This window comes from Nannobrachium achirus (genome assembly GCF_963921795.1).
Source record: "Nannobrachium achirus genome assembly, chromosome: 24".
Classification (NCBI taxonomy): domain Eukaryota; kingdom Metazoa; phylum Chordata; class Actinopteri; order Myctophiformes; family Myctophidae; genus Nannobrachium; species Nannobrachium achirus.
The window spans coordinates 8076616-8103136 of record NC_137831.1 but is presented as its reverse complement, the minus strand read 5'-3'; the positions used below and the strand labels follow the sequence as shown (position 1 = coordinate 8103136).

Genomic DNA, 26521 nt, shown 5'->3' with positions numbered 1-26521 from the left:
GTGTAGCAGCTGATTGGCTGGTGCTGCCGTTACAGCAGGAGGAGACGGGATTACAACACACCGGTACCAAAGAAGCAGAGAAACCACACGTCTGCACTGAGCAACACAGACAGAACCACACGGCGAGGGCATCGGGTAACAAGCGTTGTTGTTGCAGCCTGCCCCCGCCTTATTATCAACAGGCTTTTTAATGCACCATTATCATTGATTTTTTTTTACCATCAAACCCGAGGCAAAGAAAGAATCTAACATTTAAAAACCTGTTGTGAATCAAATCATGGAGGCACCACTGCATGCGGCGGCGCCGCTGAACCATCCGATCATGAAAACGGACTGCAACGCCAACAACACGTCGCTGAACAACGCAGAGCTGGAGGTGAAGAAGCTCCAGGCGCTCATTCGGAAGCTGGAGAAGCAGAACGAGCAGTTGAGAACCCGGGCGAGCAACGGTTGTACCGGCAGCCCGCACAGACTGTCCCCTTCCCCGCCTTGCATCGGTGGTAGTGGTGCTGGTGGAGGCTGCTGCCTGCCCACTCCGCTACCGGCCCTACTGCTATGCCAGTCCTCCTCCTTGGGGGGGTCCCTGTGCTCCTCTGATGGTTCTGATGAAGATGAGGAGGAGGACGGGGAGCCCACGGCTCTGGACGAGGTGGACCTCCTGGACCTGGACTCCCTGTTCTCCTCCTGGGATGAGGATGCTGAGACGTGGTAATTGTTTAATTAATACAGTGGTTTTCAGGCCAAGAAGGACCCCTTTAGTTGAGAGAGAGAGAGTAGCCCTGAATACATATATGAGAGTCATGTATTCAGGGCTAAGAGAGAGAGATGATGAAGCATGCATGCAGGGACCCCCACAACATTTTCATAGATTCAATATAGTTTCATTTTGACAGTTACAATCATCAGTCTGAGTGTATTTTGGATTCATGTCAATTTGTGTTTTCAGATATTTATAAATTATAACCACTTGAACTGTCAATAGTTTATCCCCTCTACGCCAAACCTATTTGCTGAAAATAGCTGTGAGCTTGTAGATCTGCTACTTTTTTGGCTTACATTGTCAGAATCTGGCTGAAAAGTAGATTTTATTATTTTATGTTTTCCTTTCTATCACACAAAGATGTGGAGGACCCCCTGTAGTAGCTCTGAGGGACCCCCTAGAGGTCCCAGACCCCCTGTTGAAGACCCTTGGTTTAATACACCTGGTCCAACCATCCATGTGTTGCTTCCCTCTGGGGCGAAGAAGCTGAAATGATCAAGTTTGTTTTTTAAGAAACATTTTAACCATGTGGCACCAACTCCTGGTGTTTTCTGGATCTAATTGATTAAATGTTTATAACAACACAGCCACACCTTGCTAATTGGCCACACTTGTTTGTTTGTCTCCGACATGTTCAAGACAAGTCAGAGAGGAAATAATTAAAGTAGCAGCTAAAATAATAGGCTATTTATATTCAGCTGCAGGAGCAAAGAATAGTGAAGTCTGGACTGGAGAGACAGGATTCCTCCATTCTAACTGTCCGTCATGTACAGCTCTTTGTTTTGAAGGAAGTGTTGCACACACACCGCAGAATAAGATTAAACCTCAATTTGATTAGGTGGGCTAATGTGCTCAAGTGTCCAGTAATGTGCTGTCCCTCGTGTGTGTGTGTGTGTGTGTGTGTGTGTGTGTGTGTGTGTGTGTGTGTGTGTGTGTGTGTGTGTGTGTGTGTGTGTGTGTGTGTGTGTGTGTGTGTGTGTGTGTGTGTGTGTGTGTGTGTGTGTGTGTGTGTGTGTGTGTGTGTGTGTGTGTGTGTGTGTGTGTGTGCTGTCCTCTGGTCTGTGCCCTCCATTGCTTCTTCCTCCATGTCCTCCTGCATTAAGAGAGCTGTCGGTGCCACCTCACAGGGGCGTCACAAGGGGGGGAAAGTGGCACTGAGTTACTATAGGACCCAAGGTGGAGGGGCCTTAATTATTTTATACTTTAGCTATTGAAAAATAGCAGATATACAAGCTCACAGCTGGTAGATCAGCTGGTAGATCTGCTGTGTGTGCAAATCTTTGAATATTATGCATTTCTTTTAAGCGAACATTTGTAACTCAAATTTTGCTTCTGGGGGGTCCGTTGCCAAATACATATAGTTTTGGGGGTCCTTCACATGAAAACGTTTGAGCACCACTGACATTGAAACAGGTTTTTTTTTTTTTCAAAAATAGCAGATATACAAGCTCGAATGCCACACTGCGAGCTTGTATACCTGCATTTTTTCAATAGATAAAGCACAAAATAATGCGCAATAATTCGTTCTCAGTCTAAATGGGTATGAAGAACATTCATGGCGGGCGCCCGCAGTAAATCCTTGTACCCAGGGCCCAGACTTTGGTGCGACACCCCTGCCACCTCACATCAGGGTGCAGGGGTAAACGCATCTATAATTCAGCATCCTCTGTGCTTCCTGTCAACACCAAGAGCTGCTGTCAAAATAACCTGCTGCTTCCTGGGAACAGGCCGGGACCGCTGGTCTGATGACCAAACATCTATCATATCGCTTTACAAAGTGTTTATTCCTTGGCACAATGGTGAGTCTGGGCAGCTGGACAGCAGCATAACAGAATTCCCATTAATTTGTGTTCTGAGCCACAGATATAAAGAGCTAGATGCCTCGTTCGCCTCTGCAGTTAATTGGAGCGATGTGCAAAAGTTCTAGTCCGGACTTCCTAGAAAAACAAAGGGAACGCTGTCAGTCAAAGTGACTAATGGCCAATCACGGCGTGTCTTTTCCGTGACTTATCCAAGGACCACAATTCAATTCAACAGAGCCAGTTCCGATGTTGCGCTGCTCAGCTGTTCTTACAGGCTGCATACGTAAAGACCAGCCCCCCCTGCCTCTGATTGGCTTACCGACTTCCGTATGTGTGACGCACGTGGAAGAAATGAACACGGAAGCGACGAAGATTCCCTTAGTTGCTCAATGCATACGCCCCCTAGCCGAAGGAGGCGTCTACCTTTCTATGTCTATGTTCTGAGCAAGGCAATGGTTCTTAAACGTTTTCCTGCCAAGGACCCCCGAATTGATATGTATTTGGATAGATTTGAATAGACAACTTATAAATGGATAAAGTGGTTAAAACAATTGACACATTTTACCCCCTAAGGACCCCTGGGGGTCCCTGGACCGTACTTTGAGAACCAATGTTCTAAGGATCATTCTACTGTAGGCCTATTCTGTGTTCTTGTCAGTCACTGCCATTGTTGTTTTTCCACCAGTTGATTGTCCTTTGCTTAACTTTATCTTCTGTCATGCTCTCGTCAACTTATTTCCCTCTCTCTCTCTCACACTCTGCAGGTTATACGTGTCTTCCAGAGCCAGTGTGTGTGTGGACAGCCCGCTCACACCTGTGCAGTGGTGCAGGATGGTGCTGGACAGGCCCAAGTCCGGGTTGGAGGTCGTCAGACGCTCGCTCTCACTCAAACTGGACCAAGGTACAGACTCGGGTTTCATTGGGGGAAATCTCGCTCTTTCGACGAGTCATTCTTTCGACTATGAGCGTTGGCAGGTTAGCTACTCACCTGTGTCACCGTTACTGAGGTCAGGGTTATGGTTAGGTTTAGGCATAGAGGTTAACATTCACCCACATCGGCAGGTTAGCTACTCACCCGCGTCGGCAGGTTAGCTTTTCACCAGGTTAACATTCACCCGCGTCAAAAGAATGGGCCGCTGAACAGATGGTATGTCGCAATATCGACACGCTCCTATTTCATCACCGACTAGTTTAGCCATACATAGTCTGATTGGTCACATTAAACTGTATACTACTTTTTAAAGTAAGTATTGTACTGTATAATGCTTTAGAAAGCTCGCTTTATAGACCACCATGTTTTCTGGGTGTCCATGTTTGCATTGAAAAAACCGGGGTGACATTTCATTAACTTAATGGCAAGATGGCCGCTGTGTGAATATGGTCTATCTATGGCATCGTGTCTACCTGTATAAACATAACATTTAAAAAAAAAAGCGAAACCACTTAAAATCCAAGCGAAGAATCATATCATTTTATTTCTGGCTGTGCAGAATCACAAACGGTAGTTGAGGGGTTTACTGCAAAACAAACCTCAAAAGCCTTACATAATTATGCAACCGTCATATTAGAGGGATTTGTATTTTGGATGCCTGTCAGATTTCTCAACAGTGTGATTGGTTGAGTGTTTTGTCCGAGGAGCAGGTCAAGGATATTGATATATTGGGCAAAATGTATTACACATGAACATGTTGCTCAACATAACGTATGCACTTTCAGCTGAGGAAAGTGTAGAGAAGCACAATCATGCAACAAAGTATGAATAGTCAGTTTACTTTGGTAACCTGAAACTTGTTGTTACGTTGGGGGCGTGATGTTAGTGTAGTAGTGGTTAGTGCATGTGCCCTTCATGTGGAAGATTGAGTGGTTCAAACCCTGCCTAGGCCGACGTCAGCACCCACCGCTGAAGACAGCCAGCCCCATGGCCTCCCTAAGTAACAAGAAATCTTGAGAAATAAAATGTCGCCAACCAATCATCAAGGACGATGATACACGGAAGAAGTAGAGGGGTGTGGCTGTGTGTGTGAATGCTGGGTGGTGATAACACAATAGTAGTCGGGGATCCACATGCCCAAAAGCTCAAGGAATAAGGTTGAACCTGTGATGTTCTGCCGCACTTTTTATTTCAGTTTTATCTATTAGTTTGGTCATTATGGTTCACAGAATGAGAGGCCTGCTCTGATGGAAACATCGCAAAAAAAAGTTATGGCCATTTGTATATTCACTGTCCCATTGACTCCACTACACAGGAAAGAAATATATTAAAAATAAGAAATATTCTGCTTTAAGTAGCATTTGAGGGGTCAAACTGGGGGGGGGGGGGGGGTTCATGATTCTGAATTCATTGCAAGCATTTGTTTTGCACAAAAAACATTCATTGGGCGAGAAAACAAACCAACAAAAGTGTGAAAAGTGATGACTCATTACTTTTCACCCTTTTGTTGGTCTGTTTTCTAGACCAAGGAATGTTTTTTGTGCAAAACAAATGCTTGCAATGGATTCAGAATCACGAAAACCCTCCAATTTGACCCCTCACATGCTACTTAAAGCAGATTTTTTCTTTTTTATAATATATTTCCTTTCCTGTATAGTGAAGTCAATGGGACAGTGAATATACAAATGGCCATAACCTTTTTTTTCGCGATGTTTCCGGCAGAGCAGGCCTCTCATTCTGTGGACCTTAATGACCAAACTAATAGATAAAACAGAAATAAAAAGTGCGGCAGAAAATCACAGGTCCTCTCCCATTTTGAGGGTCTGGATCCCCGGCTATAGGCTGCCTTAATTCTAAGCATCACCAAATGAGGTATTTCTGCAACCCTACTTATCAGCCACGACAGCCAGTGCTTTCGTCACATTTCAAGCAGAGATACCAGTGGTTCCCACGGGTCTGAAATGTACTTGTGCTCATACTGTATGTCAGGGTTCCCCAATAGGCGGCCCACGGGCCATTTGTGGCCCACGGGGGGCTACTGTCTGGCCCACACCAACTCCAGTAATAATTGTGGTATAAGAGCAGCAACAACACTAGTATATCGTCGTTGTCGGGTGGAAATCTCCAAATTTGTATGTTGTATGTTCTTTCGCAAATCATACAAGGCCGTCGCACAAAAGAAGTGAAAAGAGGCGATCTACAAGCATGTAGATCGGCTGTTTTCACTAGTTTAATTTTTTTTTTAAATGATAAATGCAAAACGAATGTTTTTGGACATACAAGATTTTCACCCGACAACGACGATATCTGGACTGTCACAGTCGCTGGAGTAGCGGGAACGCCGCCGTCGCCCCCCTGCAATGTTGTGGCCCTCGGCTTGGTACCTTAGGCCTAGACATAATTCGGCCCTTGGGGAAAACTAATTGGGGAACCCTGCTGTAGGTGGTGGGGGGAGATTCACCTGCAACGTCAGCAGTTTCTGATAACATCAGGGACCCCTGTGGCTATAGGCTATGGGCACTGCACTGGGCACTCTGATAAAAGGGTGCAACGGGCCTTGTGCAATAATGTAATTCTATGGTCTTGCACGGTTCACGAGTAGTTCAGTGTCCGTTTCATGAGTAGTGCAGTGTACGGATGAAGCACTAGCCTGGCGGGGCCATACGTCATACTGCGTTCACTCACTCATTAAGGAATGAGTGAGTGAACGCTGTATGACGTACTGTAAGGCTAGTAAAGCACTGGGTACTCTTAGCGGGTACTGCAAGTACTATGAGAACAGGTGCAACAGGAATTGCATAACGGAGGTGGGCGTGCATCCCCAACTGGCATCGTTCTTGACATGCATAATTTCCAACTTGTGAGGTCGACTTGGGTGTTGGCGAGTAGGCCATACGGCCACCGGTCTAGTAGGATATAAAGGTTAATCATTCAGACTTCATATCCATTTTCAGTGACTATCCTCTAATCCTGCGTTCACACTAGCAGCTACAAAACGGCAAAGTGTGACAGGACTCAGGATTATGGGCAGAGAAAAGCACATATATAAAAAGCTAGATACCTCGTCCACCGCTGCAGTTGATTGGAGCGACCCGTCCAACTTGGACAGGCAGAAAAGGCAGACTGCCACTCAAAAAAAACTACTGGCCAATCACAGCGTGTCTTTTCCGGGACTTATCCAAGGACTACAATTCAGTTCAACAGAGCCAGTTCCTAGTGTTGCGCGACGCAGCTGTTTTTAAGAGCTGCGTACGAAAAGACCCGCCCCCACCTACCTCTGATTTGCCTACCGACCTTCCGTGTCTGTTACGCACACTGAAGAATTCCAAGCCTGTCAATCAAAAATGCCTATCAATGCGAGACGGGTACCAGAGAGCCGGAAGAGGCGTCTACCTTTTTGTGTCTGTGGAGAGAAGGGCTGTGGAACTGGTGAAACAAAAACACATGATTCACACTAAACTTGGTGAAACAAAAACACGATTCTCACTAAACTGCGTCATCATTGGAGCTCTGGAGCTCCACTTCTTCTTTTCTCGTAGGGCGTCCCGCAGACTACAGCTGACAATAAAGCTTTGTCAGACTAGCAGTGGCAGTGTCAGAGCAGAGTGCTGTTAGTGTGCTGGAGGTGACAGCTCCCACAGTCTCAGCTGCATGTTTGGAATGCATGAAGATCTTAATGAAAGGAGATGGAGCTTGACTCACCTGTGTGAGCAGGGGTGTCACACCACATTCTGGGCCCTGGGTACAAGGATTCACTGCGGGCCCCCCATGAATGAGGGGGAGGGGGGGGGGGGGGTTTAACCCATTTAGCCTGGGAACGCATTACGCATTTTGTGCTTTAACTATTGAAAACTAGACCAGGTCACCTGGTCGTGCCAGACCCGCAATGAAAACTAGTATGGCACTGAACTAACACATGAACACACAGGATTTTATAGTCTCAGCAACAAAGCGTAGTGAGCTTGTAGATCGGCTGTTTTCACTAGTATGGCACTGAACTAACACATGAACACACAGGATTGTATAGGCTGAGCAGCTGGAAATGTTTGTGAGCTTGTAGATGGGCTGAGGAATTTATAGTGTCAGCAGCTCGTCAGCCAACTCAACTCAGCTGGTCCTGTACAGGTGACGGCACTCAAGGCAATCAGCCCAGCAAGGGAAGGGAGGGGCAGATGAGCAGGCACACTGAGGAAAATAGGGACAGGCACACTGAGGAAAAGAGGGACCGACAGACCGACAGACCGACCGACAGACAAAGCCTTATGTAGGCCGACCCCCTGGGTCTGGCAAATAGCAGATAAGCTCACAGCGCGGCACCGAGTGCCGCGCTGCGAACTTGTAGGTGCCGCGCTGCGAACTTGTAGATCTGCCATTTTTGAAAAATCGTGAAAATGTGTTCAAGTTTTTAAATATTTCAAATCCTTCTAAGGTTTTTTCGGGAAAAAAAATTGTTTCTATGTCAGTGTTGCTAAAACCTTTTCATGTGAAGGACCCCCAAAATGATATGTATTTGGCCACGGACCCCCATCTCAAAATATTTCGTTTCAGAGACTCAAGAAGCAAAATTTGAGTTACAAATGTTCACTTAAAAAAAATACAAAATTATATTCAAAGATTTGCACACATTTTCACGACTTTTCAAAAATAGCAGATCTACAAGAGTGCCACGCTGCGAGCTTGTATATCTGCTATTTTTCAATAGTTAAAGTATAAAATAATGAAGGCCCCTCCACCTTGGGCCCTAGTAACTCAGTCCCTCTCCCCCTAAGTATATTTATCTACAGTGCAGAAGTGAAAGTACTCACATTTTTTAAAAATGGCAGATCTACAGGCTCAGAATGTTGTGAGCAAATGTAGATCTGCTATTTTGGAATAGATGGACTATAAAATGGGGCTTAATGGGTTAATGTATGTTTTGTAATCTACAGTAAATGTACAACTTTAAGTAACTTGTAACTAATTTGTTACTTCAAATATTTTTAGTAAAAGTTTAACTCTTGAGTGGAGCAGAAGAAATATTGAAAATGTTAAATACTCAAAAGTAAATGTACCTAAACATTTTACTTGGGTACAAGTGAGTAAATGTACTCTCCGCCACTGTTGTGCTGTGCACACATGCGTGCAATGTTCTACCCCACATCATCACTGTTATAGTAGATAGTTTGTATGGTAACAGGGAAGCTTGCTCCAAAACACTCTCACCCCGAGTGGTTCTTGTATTCGTTCGAGCTTACGGTTAGGAATACATTCAGATGGCTTTCACACTGGCAGATACAACAGATACAAAGCTACACAGCATATTTGGCTAGGTCTAGGCATAGTTTTACTGAGGTTATGATTGGAATAAGGTTAGGGTTGGGCATAGTTTTGGCCTGGGTGGAGCGAGTGTTCTTGTATTTGTTGTATTACACCATTGATGTGTATTCTGTAGTAGCCTAATGCTGATTGATGTGAGATTGATGTGGGCAAAACTAAACCCATTGCTTTATTTCCTGCTCTTTTTCAGTTGAACATAGCTGTCATGCGTTGGTTTAAAAGGAAGAAAAACATGATTGACTGCATCGTTTGGAATTCGAGTGGTTGATTGTCTTCTCAAGTGAAGCTGTAGTTGAAATCCATCAAAGTAACAATTTGTATTTGACAATATTGACAATGTTTTCCCCTTGCTATCGCTATTGGCCAATGTTTTTCTGTACTTGTTTGTGCAACCATAGTTTTTTACTTCCCTCGTTATGTTGTACGTCTCTAACAAAGGGAGTGAAACAAAGGGTCATCAGAATTCATTCAAGGGAACTTGAAAATTGCCTCCGCTGAGAGGCGTGTTGCATCAGAGGAGTGTGTGTGTGTGTGTGTGTGTGTGTGTGTGTGTGTGTGTGTGTGTGTGTGTGTGTGTGTGTGTGTGTGTGTGTGTGTGTGTGTGTGTGTGTGTGTGTGTGTGTGTGTGTGTGTGTGTGTGTGTGTGTGTGTGTGTGTGTGTGTGTGTGTGTGTGTGTGTGTGTGTGTCCTACCATAGGCTAGGCTACCCTCCAACTCTTAGAAGAGACTGCTTCTCCTAATGTTGCTGGAGCTAACACTGTTTTTTTCCCACCTACTGTTGCCATAACATCCTCCTCTAGATCAGTGGTTCTCAACCTTTTCAGTCCACGACCCCCAAAATAATCATATTTTAACTGGGGACCCCCCATCCTGCACAAGCACATGGAACTGTAGGAGTTTAGTTTGACTAGATCTATTCCATTGTGAAAATAGCCGATCTACATGCTAATTTCTGCCTCTTAACTCATTTAGTGCTCCAGAAATTAACGGATTAAAATGTCCAGCGTGCCTCCCGCAGGCTGCATCCACGTTGTCTTATTTTGAAGGCCAGAAGTCCATAGCGTAAACACTTCCAGTTTGACGTCATCACGTCCTTCACCGGAATCGCTCGTCATCAACATACTGTTGTGTAATGGCGGATCGGTGCTTTTCAACATGTGTTATATAAGCGAGAATCTACTGCCATCCTCCCTTTGAAAGTGTTGTTTCGAGATAATGGACATTAAAGATGAGATTCCCCGTCTGCCTCAATGTTATGGGATTACTATTTTGTGCTCGTGGATCCGTGATGATGATGAATCGGCGAGGGCGATCGTGTCAGGACCTTCCGCGCACCAACAGGGTAGGAGAACCGCCGTTACAGTAATAGAGTACTTTTCACGAGTATACTCGGGATCGGCAGCATGTGCTACTCGAGTATTTTTCACGAGTATTCTCGGGATCGGCGCTAATTGAGAATATCTGAGAATTTGGCCAATGTTTGACCAGAGGTACTAAAAAGGTTTTTAAAGTCCTTAAATTGTCCCTTGATAAATGTGCAGATACCCAGTATATACTTATACTGTATGTTGGTCTGCTACTGTTGAGTTAAAGCTATACTGTGTAAGTTGCTCAACTAGTGGTCAGTAGCTCTAGCAAACCGCGGTCGCGTCCGCGTCTTTCGGAAGTTTTCCGCCGCGGACCGGGCCTCACACCTCGCCGAGATCTATCTTTAGAGGGGTCCCTGGTTCCTGTGCGTTCAGGCATTCCGGAGAAACGGACTCCTTCACCCGAGTATAGAGACACACGGGCGCCTACAAATATGGCCGCCCTATTGTGATAGCGACCCCACTTCAAGATGCGCTGTGATTGGCCGGCAGTGTATAACCCTCGCTGTGATTGGCCGGTAGTGTATGATGACGTAATCTTTCCGCGAAAACCGGCCCCCGGTCAGGATCATAGAAAACATATAAAGAGAAGGCTTTAGAAGCTGAAAATAACGGAGTGGGTGTTCTAAAACTTTAGCGATTTAACAGTTAGGACAATTTTAAGATTTGTTTTATAAAAAAAGTTACATGGTACAACTTAAAAAAAAAACAATGTTAGCTAAACATCTGGGGACCCCCGAAAATAATTTGACGACCCCTCTGGGGGTCCCGACCCACAGGTTGAGAACCACTGCTCTAGATCACACAGGCCTCATCCCTGACTTCAAGTCATAAAAAAGGAGTAACTGGTTTCAATCAATGCCACTTTATTGTCACGTCACACATTGGCAAAGTAATAAAAAAAAGAAAAAAGCTTTGCGCTAGCTCCCAACGTTGCAGTTAAGGAAATGTTCAATTGGCATAGAATCGAGGAAACAAACATCCAAATGGCATAAATGGAAGGTTAATATTTATAAAATCATAAAAATTAGAATTGAATGTAAAATCACATTCATTAACCACTTGAACCCTAGCTTCTATTTTTCTGGGCATGTCCAAAATGGGCGACATTCTGTGAAAAATGGCTTCACAAACTGTGGGCTTGTAGATTGTCTATTTTTTGCCTATTATTTATTATATGACATGCTATAAGGATGTTAGGATTTGGTGTAGAGGGGGAAATAGGGTGGGGAGTGTATAGAGGTGTGAAAGATTTGCATAAACATGTAAATCATGTGTGACCATTCAGCACAGAGTATATCACTCCTAGAAAGAGACTTGTTCCCCAGCCTTGTTGAATAACAGCTTGTGTTACCTGCCGTTTTTAATCCGCTCTCTACTGCTTGACAACGTTCCTTTTCAAATATTCTGGGTCAGGAGACATCAGTGTGGACTTGGTTACACCAGCAGAGCAGCTTGCTGCATCAAAGGAGGTGAGCATGCACTGATCCTAGTTCATCTACTGGCTGCAGTCGTACCTTTTTAATTGCGGGCTCAGAACCAGCCTCCCACCAGCGCGGCCTAGTATCTGTCGCGCCCCGCGGTAAAGTCTCTGCGAAAAGCCCCGTCAGACCCAGTGAGCGGTTGCCATAGAAACCATGCTTACATGAAAGGCATGCACCCCTCTTTCCCTTGCTGAGTGGCTTATATTCACATCGACGGGTGCCAGAGAGGCATCATCCTCCTCCACCACCACCGTCTTGTTATGGGTTGAACAAAACGCGCGTGCGCGGATGCACCCCATATGCAGGCAGGCAGGCAGGAAGGCAGGCAGGGGTGTCGCGTAACATTTCTGGGCCCTGGGTACAAGGATTCACTGCGGGCCCTCCCATGAATGTTCTTCATTAGGGGGAGGAGGGGGTTTAACCCGTTTAGACTGGGAACGCATTATTACACGTTATTTTGTGCTTTAACTATTGAAAAATAGCAGATATACAAGCTTGTGGATTGATATTTTTTAAAAATCGTTTACATTTGTGCAAGTCTTTGAATATTTCAAATCCTTCTGTGTCAGTGGTGCTCAAAACCTTTTCTCAAACCCTTTCATGTGAAGGACCCCCACCATTATGGGGACTGCCCATAAGTCCGAAGGTTCATTAGTCCGTTAGGGTTAGAGTTAGGCATAGTAAAACACATTCGGACTAATGAACCTTCGGACTAATGAACCCTCGGACCAATGCCATGGCACCACACTTACATGTATTTGGCCACGGACCCCCCATCTCAAAATATTTTGTTTCAGGGACCCCCCAGAAGCAACATTTTTAGTTACAAATGTTCGCTTAAAAAATACATACATACAGTATACAGTATTCAAAGACATGTACACATTTTCATGACTTTTCAAAAATAGCAGATCTACAAGCTCGCAGCGCGCGCTGTGAGCTTGTATATCTGCTATTTTTCAATAGCTAAAGTATAAAATAATTAAGGCCTCCTCCACCTTGGGCCCCTAGTAACTCAGTCCCACTCCCCCCCCCCCCCCCCCCCCCCCCCCCTCTTGTGACGCCCTTGCAGGCAGGCAGGCAGGCATGCATGTATGTGCACATTCTTTTGCATTGCTCGCACGTACTCACACATAAATATAAAGGGAATATGTGATGGGATTATCAATGCACTACACTTTTTAAAATCCATCCTTTCCCTCTTTGTTCTGTCTTCCATTGGCTGAATGTTCTGCATGCGCTATAGTGTTCTGCAGGCGCTATAGTATTCACTGGTAGAAGTTGTTTTTTAATGGTTATTATCCACTTAATCTGGGGGGGGGGATATTCGCTGGAAACGGCAGATCTACAAGTCCACAAAGCATTGTGGGTTGTATACTTGGCAGAGATTTGGTGTCGAAGGAAAAAGAGCTGACCAAGTACTGTATAGAACTGACCCAGGGCAAGTTTGGAGGGTTTTAGTGGTTAAATGTTATATTTCACTATTGTCATAAAGGTTTACGTGGGCTTGTGTGTGTGCACTGTGCACGCATGTAACAGTATACATATCGTTGCTTCGGGTAGAAACCTTGTATCTCCAAGTTTCAAATGTGTACGTTCGTTTCAAATGTGTACGTTCTTTCGCAAAGTAAAGCCCTGCTTCATCATACAAGGCCGTCGCCCAAATGTAGTGAAAACAGCCGATCTACAAGCACACAACGCCTCGCGGTGCGAGGCGTTGTGTGCTTGTAGATCGGCTGTTTTCACTAGTTTAAATCATTTTTTAAATGAAAGATGCAAAACGGTTTTGGACATACAAGGTTTTCACCCGACAGCGACGATACTGTATGTGTGTGTATATACTGCACAGTCACATACACAGACATTGTCATTGTCCTACGTCTGGTAAAATGTCATCACCCTTGTTTCACGTGACAACCTTAACCAGAACCAGTTCCTGTCTCCACACACTGGTACTGAACTAAACGGGTTGATTCTCTGAGTGACGTGCAGCAGACAGCAGTACTCTGCCACCTCACATAACAGTGAGTAGTGTTCGCGCTGTACCTGGCACTGATCGTCTCTGACAGACGCTTGTCTTTGCCTGGCTGGCTGAACGGAGCTTTGTCCTCTGTGCCGAGCGGAGCAGATGTGCTGCTGTGACAGGAGCGGATGAATGGGGCTGATTTGTGGCTGTGGCGCTACTGTTGACACCAAGAGGTTACGAGGGAACTGCCTGCCACACATTGCTGCTGTGTGTGTACTAGAGGTGCTCCGATTGCAGATACCGATCAACTGGAATCAGTATCTGCCGATACCGATGTTCCCGACGATCACAGCGTCAAATCCATACATTCTATTTATTGTGTTACTTTAGCAGCATTTATATATTTAATGATTCTTCTTACAAAACATTGACGGAGATTGCAGGCTGAGGTCCTTCAGTTTGTATCCAATTCAACTTCTAGGAGTTGAAGCTGAGGTTACATTCAGTCCCACAGATAAATATTGTGAAAATAGCTGATCTAGCTTGTAGATCGGCAAAGCCGATACCGATCAAAGCCGATAGAGGTATTATCGTCCGATCGCGATCATTCACCGATCAATCGGCACATCTCGGTGTGTACAGTACACTAGAGAATGGCTATTTTTATGGTTAAATACAGTATGTTCAAAAAGATTGAAGTTGGTGTTAGGATTGGGCATTTTAGGTTTAGGGGTCAGGGTAAGGGTCGGAGTTATGACAAACCTAAACCTATCACACTGTGATGTGCCGTGAGCTTGTATAAATCAGGCTTTAGTGTTGAGGTTAGAAATGTCAAACCAAGAGGCATTATTGTGTAGTGTGTAGAAAACAAACATGTGAAGTGAGTACATTTAGATGGTCTTTAATTTTCAATACATTTCTTGAAGGTTATGTTTTATTTTTTATTTTTTCAGTCAGTTTTTATATTTTCTAATTAAATGGATTGCATTTATATAGCGCCTTTCTCCAAAACACTTATATGTAAGGGGCAGAGGAAACCATAGAAAGTGCCAACCCCATCTGGACCATTTCAGGGGTACAGTATCTTGTGCAAGCACACTTCAAGGAGATGGGATCAAACCGTGAACCTTCCGATTCCAAGACCTCGTCTGCCTCCTCCTGAGCCGTTGCTGCTCCTTGTAAAATAGATGCCAAATATTAGAGACGGGAAGCGTGGGCAGTGAGGGGAGGAGGAAGGACGCACAACACTCCAGATGGAATCAAACCGGGACATTGTGATTAGGGTTGACACACTCTCCGGTCATCCACTGGTATGCCCCACATTATGGTTAGGTTAAGGTTAGGAATGTAGTAGTGTTGCTTATAGAAATGTAACTGTACGTGTGTGCAGCATTTCTGGTCTTGCTTTGCCAACATAATGCAATGCTGCTGTATATAAAACGGAATAGACTGAAGACATATAGAGTTGGTTGTTAGGCATTATTGATATTAACAAGGGAATTGGCCCTGGCACGGTATTATACCTTATTCTGTCTGTCTTTGCTCTCTCTTTCTTTCTGTCTCTCTCGCTCTCTCCAGTCTCCAGGTGGCGTTCGATGTTCTCCGCCAGTCCTCCTCCTGCTGCCCTGCCCTTTAATGGAGTAGCTGGCGTGCCTCCACTCAGCTCATCCCCGTTGGCACGAGCCTGCTCCACACCTCAGCTGTCAGAAAGACACGGTAAACATTGTTGATTTGTGAAGGGGAAGGAAAATGAACTGTGTGATAGTAAAGTCTACATTTGATGGGAGTGCTGCTGATAATTGTGCTGGGGTGGGGTGTAGTTGTAGGACTACTTTGCCTGGGTGATGTGTGAAATCAATCACGATCATATCTTTTTATATCACAACATGGCTTTTTTTTATTGCAAATTCAGACATTGATGTTCACTAGTATGAATTACATGGTGCTGATATTTGTGTTGTCAAACAAAACTGTTTAACATGCTAGATAAGCACTACTTAATGTACTGTAGCTAATTTGTTAATTTCTGTTCAATTGTGTTGTGACAATCATCTGTGGTTTGTGTTTGACATTAGATTATTGTCACTCGATTCCATCCACTGAAAGAGTTTATCCACTAAAACATCACAGCATCTGTGTCATTTTAGGTTTTTGTGTTGGCTATTCAAAAGTAGCTAGTACATCTGCTATTTCTGAACATTTTAGAACAACCTTTAAGGGATATAACTTAGGGGATAACTTAAAAAAAAAACCTTTGGTCATTTTATTGTCTAATCAGGCTTTTATGAACACCCAGGACAGATTTAATTTGATTGATACTACCCTCCTAATACGTCAGCAGGCTGTGTGTTTTTGATAACCTTTTTCATTTACTTTTAATCATTATTTTATTGTATTTAATTCTTTCAATTTAATTTTTTCAATTTTCCCCAAAAATTGTTATGGAGTTTGAAGTTACAATGGGTGTGTATGGGGAGGCTTCCTGCAGGAGGAAGGCCTGATAACATTTACGGTAAATCAAATATCTAAATATTGAATGAAGGAAATTAAAAACTGTTCAGGTTGTTCGTAAAAGCCTGATGATTAGATGATAAAATGACAAAGTCTTTTTGAAAGTGGAATATCCCTTAACACTTTCACAGCCTCCCAGAATGGCTGTTGGTTTAGCCGAAAATGTCTATTATTTCAGGAATATACCTTATGATCTGAGACAGCATTCATTTTACAAGACCACCAGAGAGCCCCAACTACGTGTCTGTCGTTTCACTGAAAAAGCCTCAGTGTTTTTGTAATCACGCTGTTAACACTGCAGCTCTCCGTTGGCCTGCGGTGGGGATTTGAGCGAAAACGTCTTTCCCACCAGGCGCTGTGCGTGCACATCGATGTAAGCGCACGGCATGCGTTCTATATGTATCATATGTGTCAACCTTTTTCTGAATGAAATTACCACGGACAGAGGCTAAGCTAGCGGTTCTGTCTATAGTGTATGTGGACGGGAAAATGGCTATCCTGCCCCGGAAGCGATCAAAAGCACTTCCGGTTCAAACGCAGACAGAATGATCCTTTTGAATAAGCCGAAGAAGGAGACGAGGTAACGATGTTTTTTTTTTTTTTTTTTTTTTGATCATTATCATTTATTTTGTTTTTAATGACCTATTCCGGTAAATTCCGGCCGGCTAATTGAGCCTACTAAAGAAGTACGGTTAAGTCCGGTTGCAATAGATTTCGTCTGAGAAAGAGTTAAGTGTGAGAACTACTGACTCGGAAAGCATTTTGTAGACTCGGCCTCTTGTCTTAACAGGTTATTATGTTGAATTCATTCCGAGGCCTCCTTTTCTTATTGATGTCAGCCTCTGCATCAGTGCAGAGGCGTCAAGGTCAAGTGTACTGTATCTCCTCCGTCTTGCTCCATTTTTACACAGCCATTAATCCCTCCACTCTGTAGCAATACCAGAGCTTTATGGGTCCCTCGTGGTACATGTCGCTATCAAAGTGTCAACTGTGATCCGCTGTGCAGGGACGCGCAGAGAATGTTAGAGAGGCAGGGGCTAAAATGTTTTGAGTTTTGTTGAAAATAGCCGACCTCCAAGCTCACAACGCGTCGCAGCGCGATGCGTTGTGAGCTTGGAGGTCGGCTATTTTTGGAGCTTGATACCACCCTGAACTAAGCATAATCAAGTCAATACTGGAGATGTGGCGTATGGCATGGCTTTCTACACAGATTGGGAAATTATTTCAACACAAGATGCTTCATTCAAGTTCAGGAGAGTTTGAAGGCAGCATTCTCTTGAATGCTGCCTTCAGGTATGGCATGGAAAGACTCGAAAGAGGATGACATTTGCATTTTCTTTCACCATAGTAAAAACTGCATTCATGGTCTGGAGAGGGCACTTTTTACAGACGGATAAAAGAGCAGGGGCTCAAGCCCCCTTTGATGTCTATGTGTGCACGTGCCTGCCGCTGTGTATTATGACCCGTCACCTCTGTCTCCTCAGCCCCACCCCTGTCCTCCCCCGTCCATCCCATCCTCCAGAGGGCTGTGAGTCCCATGGGCAAGGAGGCCGCTGCTCCGTCTGACAGGACGCCCACCTTCTTCCCTCACCATGGCAACCGCAGTAAGCCTCGCCCCCTCCCAGCTCAGTTCTGTGTGTGTGTGTGTGTGTGTGTGTGTGTGTGTGTGTGTGTGTGTGTGTGTGTGTGTGTGTGTGTGTGTGTGTGTGTGTGTGTGTGTGTGTGTGTGTGTGTGTGTGTGTGTGTGTGTGTGTGTGTGTGTGTGTGTGTGTGTGTGTGTGTGTGTGTTCTCTGCGGCCTGCGGGGGAGGGCTCTCACTTTGGCATTTAGCAGGCGCTCTTAACCAAGCAACTTGGAATAAGTAAGGTAAATGCATACATCAAATGCAGAGACACAGTGTAGTGCCTCAGTAGACCAGACTGATGCTAGATTCTTGGTTTACTCTAAACCAGTTTTTCTCAACCTTTTCAGGCCGCGACCCCCAAAATAATCATATTTTAACTGGGGGACCCCCCCCCCCCCCCCTGACGAGCACTAAGAGTTGAGGCATTACATTTTGTATAACACAGTTCTATTGTGAAAATAGCAGATCTACATGCTCACAACGGCGTTGTGAGCATGTAGATCGGCTATTTCTACCTGTAATATTTGACAATTTGGCCAATGTTTAATTTGTCATTTTAGAGGTATTAAAAAGTCCTTTCTTAAATTTTCACTTTATAAATGTGCAGATAGCCTCTATACACTTAAACTTTATGTTGGTTTGTTTACTGTTGAGAACCACTGCTCTAAACAATACACTATCAAAGTAATAATCTGTACATTGTAACTATAGGATACCAGGTAAACGATGAACCTAGCATCTGTCTACTCTAAATAACTGTGTGGTCAAAACATAAACAAGCCTAAGTAACAAAAACATGAGAACAAATGCCCACAGTCTGCATGGTCGTCATAACTAGGTCAACTAGGGTACATTGCTGGGTTGGCTTGACGGTTCAAATTCTGTATTTGTAAGCGCTTTTCTTACCATAAAACTTCTAGTGCTGATGGGTAAAGGCACTAAACGGGTGATTTGTACTTTAGTTGCACACAAAAAATAGCCGTTCTACAAGCTTGTAGATGTGCTATTTACTTGTGCCAGCAGAGCGCACAAGTAGGGTGATCAGTGCTGTCTGTATCCGGCCGGGTGAGCGTACAAAGAGTGCTTAGTTTGTATTTGGTTAAAAGACCCCATTTTGAGACCACCACTCTAGTGCTTCAATCACCAGCATGACAAGCAACTGTGAAAACGTGACTGGTTTTGTTTCCAGACCGCAGTCTGCAGCGCTCGGCGTCCAGCCCCCAGCCGTCCATGGACAGCGGGCTGACGCCCTCCATGATGGACGATGACCACATGGTCCTGCAGGGATACAAGCTGAACGACCTCACCGACGTCCAGGTCATGGCTCGTCTGCAGGAGGAGAGTGAGTACCCCCTGTCCACCATATCATAGAGATCTATGAAAATCACTCCTAGGGACCTTTTCCACCAAAAGAACCTTGGTTCAAGAACCAGTGCCGTTCAACTGTCTTGGAACCTACGTTCGTTCTTGCGAACTGGCTGCATTTCCACCAGATTGAACCATAGGAACCAAGGATTTTGTGATTCCCGTTCCAAACCAACTTTTACGGTTCAGAAACAACTCGGTTCTCGGTGGAAAAGCCTCACCTCTGGTTCATCCCATATGCGGGAGAAAGAACCCGAATCGGTTCTTTGCCGGTGGAAAAGTGTCCATAGTGAGAAGTGAGCGGTGCTATGACGTCAAATCTGTGATCCGTATGGTGACGTCAGCACTGTCGCTAACCAGCATCGACCAGGTTATTGTGCGGGTAGAATAGACACGAAGTATGTTGAAGACTATCTATAACTTCAGCCCATCTACTGTATGTCAGCCATCTATGATGTCAACACTGACACCAGTGTTGTGACATCTGCTATTTTCTATTTATATTAAGTTAATTTCATCAAGTGCCCGCGAAGCATGGCCAATGTAACCCTGGGTGTACAACAAACTTTGAGCACTTTGTCACAAGATGTAGGCCACGCTGCAGAGACTGGAAATGTCATGTGAAGCTTGACCAATCCTCAAGCTTGTATACGTTGGGCATTTCGGACAGACATCAGACAGACATTTGGTCGACTAATAGTTAGAGATAAATTGTGATATGAGACTAAATTTAGGATATCGCAAAGTGTTTTCTTTTCCTGGTTTGAATCACTTAACAATCCTATGTTGAAATTGAGGACCGGTGGGCAGGCCAGCAGACCACGTAGTCATGCTTGTCACTATGCCATAACCATATCCCCTACGCCCAAATATGGAGTGTGTTGTCTAACCTAAATGTTGTCATGGCATCAGGCTCCAATTATTAAATCTTCCAGCTCCATATATGGGCACAAAATGGGGCATGTCCATCTATGGGCATATAATGATGGCGTCAGCGATCTCCAAATGTGGGCATGAAAGGGAAAAGGACTGACAGATAGATGTCGTCTATAATTATAAATGTTTTTTCAGTTTCTTAATGTGTTTCCTGTTCTTCTACACCTCTCTCCTTCCTAATACATTAACATGTACTAGATCTCAGAGCTCATCGCTACTTTAGCTTCATTAACCTCAAAAGGTGATTGTGTGTGTGTGTGTGTGTGTGTGTGTGTGTGTGCGTGCGTGCGTGTGTGTGTGTGTGCGCCTGTCTATATGCTTGTCATTCTGTTTGTGTGTGCTCGTGACTTTGTGCCTCTTGCACACGTGTTACGTCTGCGTGCTTGGCCTTTCTGTTTGTGTGTATGTCCATGTATACTTGTCTTCCCGTGTGTCTGTGTGTGTGTGCGTGCGTGCGTGTGTTTGTGTGTGGGCACATGTGATGTCTTGTCTTGCTGCGTGTGCGCGCTGCTCATGTCTGCCCCCCTCAGGTCTAAGGCAGGACTACGCCAGCAGCAGCAGCAGCACGCCGCTCCCGCGCCGCAGCCGCAGCCTCTCGCTGCACCTGAGCGGCCTCAGCGCCGCCCCGCCCGGCCTGGACGAGGAAGACGAGGAGGAGGAGGAAGACTACGCCCTCCTGCCGCCTCCGCAGCCGCGCCTCACCCGCCTCACCCACTCCCACACCTTCTCCAGCATCCGAGACTGGCAAAGAAGCACCAGCTCCCTCGTCACCCCTCCCTCCACCCCCTCCACCCCTCCCTATCCCTCCGCAGGCTGGGCCTTCCCAGCGCACCACCACCACGCCCCGGGTATGGGTATGGCTCCGGGTATGGGTATGGTTCCGGGTATGGCCAGCTCCTACGCAGCCGACCTGCAGCAGTCCTTCAGACCCGGATCAGGTGAGCACCGCGGTCCTCATCTAGCTTTGTGTGTGTTCATATTTGGTACTTGCTAGGACCAAATATCCTAGTCCAGGGGTTTTCAAACGTTTTTGACTCAGGGCACCCCTGTAAATAACTTTCTCTCATCTGAGTCACACTGTTAATTTTTACGATCTTACATCATATTGGAGAAATATCCGTTTCCATCAGAACTGACTGAAAATAACGTTATACTTGACGTTTAACCACTTGAACCCCAGCATGCCTATTCTGGGGGAAGGTTCACCAAAAAAAGCTGATCTATAAGCTCACAACGCATCACAACGTGAAAATTAGCAGATCTACAGCTCACAACGCGTCGCAGACGTGTTGTGAGCTTGTAGATCAGCTATTTTTTGGCAAAGACATTTGATAGAAAGTGAACAAAAGACTGTATCAAGTACATGTATATTATAAGTACCTTTTACCAATAGAGGGTTTAAATGGTACCGGATATGCAGCTCAGCAAATATAAAGGTGAATTGATCCCAGCGCATGATGGAGGACGATATCACAATAAATTAAATCTCCACGATACGAATATTGTGAGTGTTTTTTAACATGATTATATCACATATTGTCCTATCCCTAATATCCACTTTGGCTAGCACATTGTGTACAGTGAATCAGGTTCAGCTTCTTAAGCTCTGTTTGGATATACAGTAACAAATGACAGTTTGGTTGGGACGAGATGAATTAATCTTCTAATGAGATCTTCTCTCTCTGTGTTTAAATGTTCTTGTACATGTAACATGTGTGTGTATTTACCGTATGTGTATCCACGCATGTTGTTGGCCATATTGTTTTGGGGAAACGTCCATTGGAAATCCAGCCGAATATGAGTGTAAGTTTATCTCAGTGTTGTATTTTTGCTTGTGCTCAATTCACATTTAATTCAAATGTTAATACCTTACAAACACTGACCCAGTATATTGATTGATTGATTGATTGAAGACTTAATTAGAAGTTTGCATTGAAAAAAAGTACATTGCATGACGGTACAGTTCACTGGTACAAGGTCAAACAACTAAAAGGAGATCCTGGGAAAGCACTTGGCTTATTTACACAGGAAACCATTGAAGTATCTCATATAACATTGAATGACTGACGGATAGAACACAGTACTATGCAGTAGATATGGTCAGGAAAAAATAGAAAATAAATAAACAGAGACTAAAAAAACAGTGCAAAAATATATATACAGTAGGAAAACACAAAGAAGGGTTAGGGGAGGGTAAGGCTGGGCTAGGTTTGTTATTGCCAGTTGCGAGTGGTTTTCCAGGGCGATTTTAAAGGATGTTAGGGGATATGGTAGCAGAAGAACGAGTTTGACCCTTTGTTTGAATTGACTCTGGGTATATGAGTTGAACACATTTTGTATTCAAAATACTTCCATCGTGGTCAGGCGCATCGCACTATTGGGCAGTCGATTACCCTGACTGACTGGCACTGATGTACTAACTGCTTGCTAATAGCGACTGTTAAGCTTTTTGTAGCTGCACTGCTTAAACTCTCAGACCAAACAGTTGACGATCTAAAGGTGCAAGGTTCTTTAATCATGTCTTGTGTACAGGTAACGGTAAAAATAACTCATCGGACATTGCAGCAGCAAAGTAACATAATTGATGAACAACCAGTAAGACTCCCTAATCGGGAGATAAGCGACCGTCAGGTCCCATACACAAACTTTAGAAGGCAATGGCAGCCAATCAGGAGGGAATATGGGAAATGGGACCGATCCATGTTGATGACATGACTTTAGCGATACATGGTGGCGCTAGAAGAGGGCCATGTGAGAAATGAGGAGGTTGTGGTTTGGCAGCAAAGTAGTATGTGTGCAAATTTTGGCATGGATAGGCGCAACGGTGGCGGAGATATGAGTAGGGCAAAAGTGTGACGCGACGTGTGACGCATGGACAGACTGACAGACAGACAGCCGGTGGAGAAAAGCATACATACAGTGTGTGTGTGCGGGGGGCTTAATGAGTTAAAGAGAATCGTAGTTCCGTGATGCATTGCGAGGTTGTAGGTTCAGGTTGTCTATTTTTGCTATGTATCATACCATACGATTTACATATACAGTAGCTGAAGTGGTTGGTTGACCTTGTGTTGTGCGTGTGCTTTTGTGTCTGTCAGATAAGCTACGGAGGAGCATGCCTAACCTGGTGAAGGCCCCCAGCTTGACTTGTGTGCCCAGCATTCCAGCCACTCACAACACTGCTTCCCCTTTGCTTCGTAACAGCCAGAGCTTTGATTCGTCCAGTGGGTTGGCTCGCCTGCAGTCCTCCAGTGAGATGCCACCACCTTTTATTTTACTTTACATTTCAGGGTTTGTTGTGGTGTTCCAATTTAAATGGACTCTTAAAGTCTATTTACTTTAGCACAGACTTAAACTGGGTTTAGAACAGTTTAAGCCTGTAACTTTTAACTCTTTGAGTGACACCTTTTCACCACTAGAGGGCGCCCAATGACCAGAGAATGCTACATAAACAAGTGCTGGTATATGCACAAGCCCTGCAGCCATGACTTGCCTGAACACTTTCCTTTGTGCATGTACAGGAAGAGGATGAAGTTAGCTTGAAGTTAGCTATTGGCTACCAAGCATTTTAGAAGCCCAATTTTCGGCAATTTAGCCATGATTAAACCTTGCACACCTCATGCATGGGAGAAAAAACAGAGAAAATGAGCTAAAGATCCTGGATTGCATTGGAGTGGATGGTAAATATCGGCGGCGCGACGCTCTCGCAGGCCGTGTAAACAGATGACGTTTTTTTTTTTGAAAAAAATAATAATAATAATATTTTTATATATTTTTTATTTTTTTATTTTTTTTAAAGCCGAACTAGTTCGGGATCGCGATCCCGAAAGCCGAACTATTTCGGGATTGGCACTGTAAGAGTTAAAATGTTAAAGGACAACTTTGTTTTTTTACAACAAGGGTTCATATTTTAGATTGTAATTAGAGGAAAGACAAGATGAGTGTTAAAACTCATCTGAATTTATTTGGGTTCGGCTCTGTGTCTAAACTACAATATTGCGTCATTCAGAGGTTCGTGGGCGGGCGGGTACCGTCATTAATTCGGGCTGTTCGGTGCCGCCGAGATTTTGTGACTCACCGAACCGTACCGAAATAAATTCATCTAAAAGCGTCGTATGCAGCATCGGCCCTAACTCTTCTGTCTGTCTTCACATCCTCTCCACCAGTTCCCTCCCCGGGCCAGCTGCAAAACAGAGTCCAGAGCGTGGGAAACTTCGTCCCCTTGTCGCGGCAGCCGCACAAGGCCACGGCTTACGTCAGCCCCACAATCAAGGGCTCAGCTTTCATGTCGACCGCCACCAGCCTCCAGTCCCTGCACAACAACAACAGCAGCTGTGGTGGGCTTGGCACCGGTAGTGGTGCTGGTGGGGTTGGCGGCGGCGTTGGCGTCGGCAGTGGAATCCCACTGCTCCACAAAGTAGCTGGAGGTGGAGGGGGCACCCCCACTTCCAACACTGCCACCCCACCGCGCAGTAGCCTGCCACGTCCCGCCTCCTTCATAGGCACCACGAGCTCCACCCCCCGCGGCAAGATGAGCCAACCAGCACGCAGGTAAGCCAACAGGTGACCACGGCAAAGTTCATAGGTGCGACTGGTAAAACATGACTGGCGGAAGTGCGTAACTGTGGAAGGCACTTTGCCCCCCTGCAGTGGGGAAAGAGGGAGTCCCTCATAGTCCAGTTCAATATGTCCAAACATGAATGGTTCGTTCAAGTTTTCGGGGGATTTTGAAAACTATATATTTTTGGAAACTTCAGAGTATAACAAATCAGAAAATCCATGATTCCATTTGCAAAATCCCTAGGGGAATTTTTGACAGCTGCTGAAAAGGAAAGAAATACCCCCAAAAACATCTGCTCTAAGTAGCATGTGAGGGGTCAAATTAGGTTTTTTTTAATGATTCTGAATCCAAAGCAAGCATTTCTTTTGCAAAAAAAAAACATTCCTTGGGCTAAAAACAGGCAGACAAAACTATGGTTTAGTGATGAGTCATCACTTTTCACTTCAGAATTCCGGAAGCTTGCCAGTCCTCTTTTACCAACGCCCCAGAGCCGGAGGAGGCGTCTACTGTTTTATGTCTATGGTTACCGTGAGCCTTGGTGTTTGTAGCATGGGTATAATCACTTAAAGGCGGCGTACAGTAAATGACGTTTTCTGTTAAAATAGGTGTTGAATAGCTCTATTAGTCATTGCTATGAGAGTCCAGTAACTGTGGTCTCCCTGTCTCTCCAGCTCTTTAGTAAACAGATTTTTTTTTAGGTTGGGACATTAACTTCTTTCAATCAGGAGAGAGAACTCCTACAGGATAAGCAATTGAAATTGGAATGTTTAAACTAAAGAGAGCAGGAATAATTAATTTGGAACACTATACATTTTAAAGGATTACTTCACCACTTTTCAACCTATCTTCATATAATAGGTCCTCACTAATGTTCATAATAAAATTGCTCTGTCCAAGTCTCTTAGGAGAGCTGTGGGAAGTTCAGAAATCCATAGTCTTGTGACATCATCAATGGGGAATCCAAGCTAATAGAAAATGCAGGCTTAATATTCCTGAAAAGTTGCAATGTTAAAGTGGAAGCCATTGTTCTCGCGATAATAAATAAAATAAAAAAAGTTAAACGATTATGTCACAAGACTATGGATTTCTAAACTTCCCACAGCTCTCCTAAGAGACGGAGAGTAGATTTTATTTTTGCAATCCAAAAATGTATTTTCAGTTTTTAATTTTTTTTCTGTTGCTTTTTTTTTCACCCAGTTTATTGACGCCCCCAAAGAGCCTGTCCACCTTCAGTGCCCTTCGAGACACCAGCTGGAGAGATGGCTGTTACTGATGAACGGATGAGTAGAGGATGCATGGGTTGAAGATGGCAAGGAGGAGGAAGATTTGTCTTGACTGAGTAGGAGTGCCCTGCTGGCTGGGGTCCCTCGCCACACTGTAAGGAAATAGTTTTTATGAATGAGAAAGCGGGGCCAAACCAACCAACATAGCTGTTTAGATGACATGAATGAAAGAGAGCGCTCTGGCCGACAAGATCTGTAGATGTAGAGATCCTGCACAGAATCATTGGGAACTAAAGTGACGAAGATGGCCTTTAAATTATTGTGCAGAATTTTATCAACGACTCGTCAACAATGGGGTCTCATTTATAAAACGCCACTTTGAATCAGTTTTGTGTACAATCAAATCTAAAACTAAACTGAAAAAAAGATTTTGACATTAAAATTGCCAAATCAAATTTATTTTTGAAATGTATGAAAAGCAAAAGTGAAACGATTCTACGAGCCAAAGTCTAGGCCAAATATGTTTTTGATTAGTGTTTAAAATGACCCAATGGGTGCTCCTACATTTGTATATTTGAGGTCCCTAGAGGGAGGTTATTGGGGGGTCTAGACTGTGACCTATGCATCTCTGATCATATCGACGGGTCACAAAAGGTCGATTGAACACGAGGTCTGTGC

At 44.5% G+C, this 26521-nt stretch overlaps 1 protein-coding gene across 1 annotated transcript; it reads left to right on the top strand.

Moving 5' to 3' along the window:
• Positions 1-277: 277 nt before the first annotated feature.
• LOC308279941 (SLAIN motif-containing protein 1-like) lies at positions 278-25893 on the top strand (the record flags this gene model as incomplete). Its single annotated transcript, XM_080720166.1, has 9 exons — positions 278-708; positions 3327-3463; positions 15205-15342; positions 17622-17741; positions 18951-19103; positions 20593-21000; positions 23158-23310; positions 24226-24610; positions 25818-25893. 9 exons carry the CDS (start codon positions 278-280, stop codon positions 25891-25893), a joined length of 2001 nt encoding a protein of 666 aa, XP_080576292.1.
• Between the last annotated feature and the right edge of the window lie 628 nt (positions 25894-26521).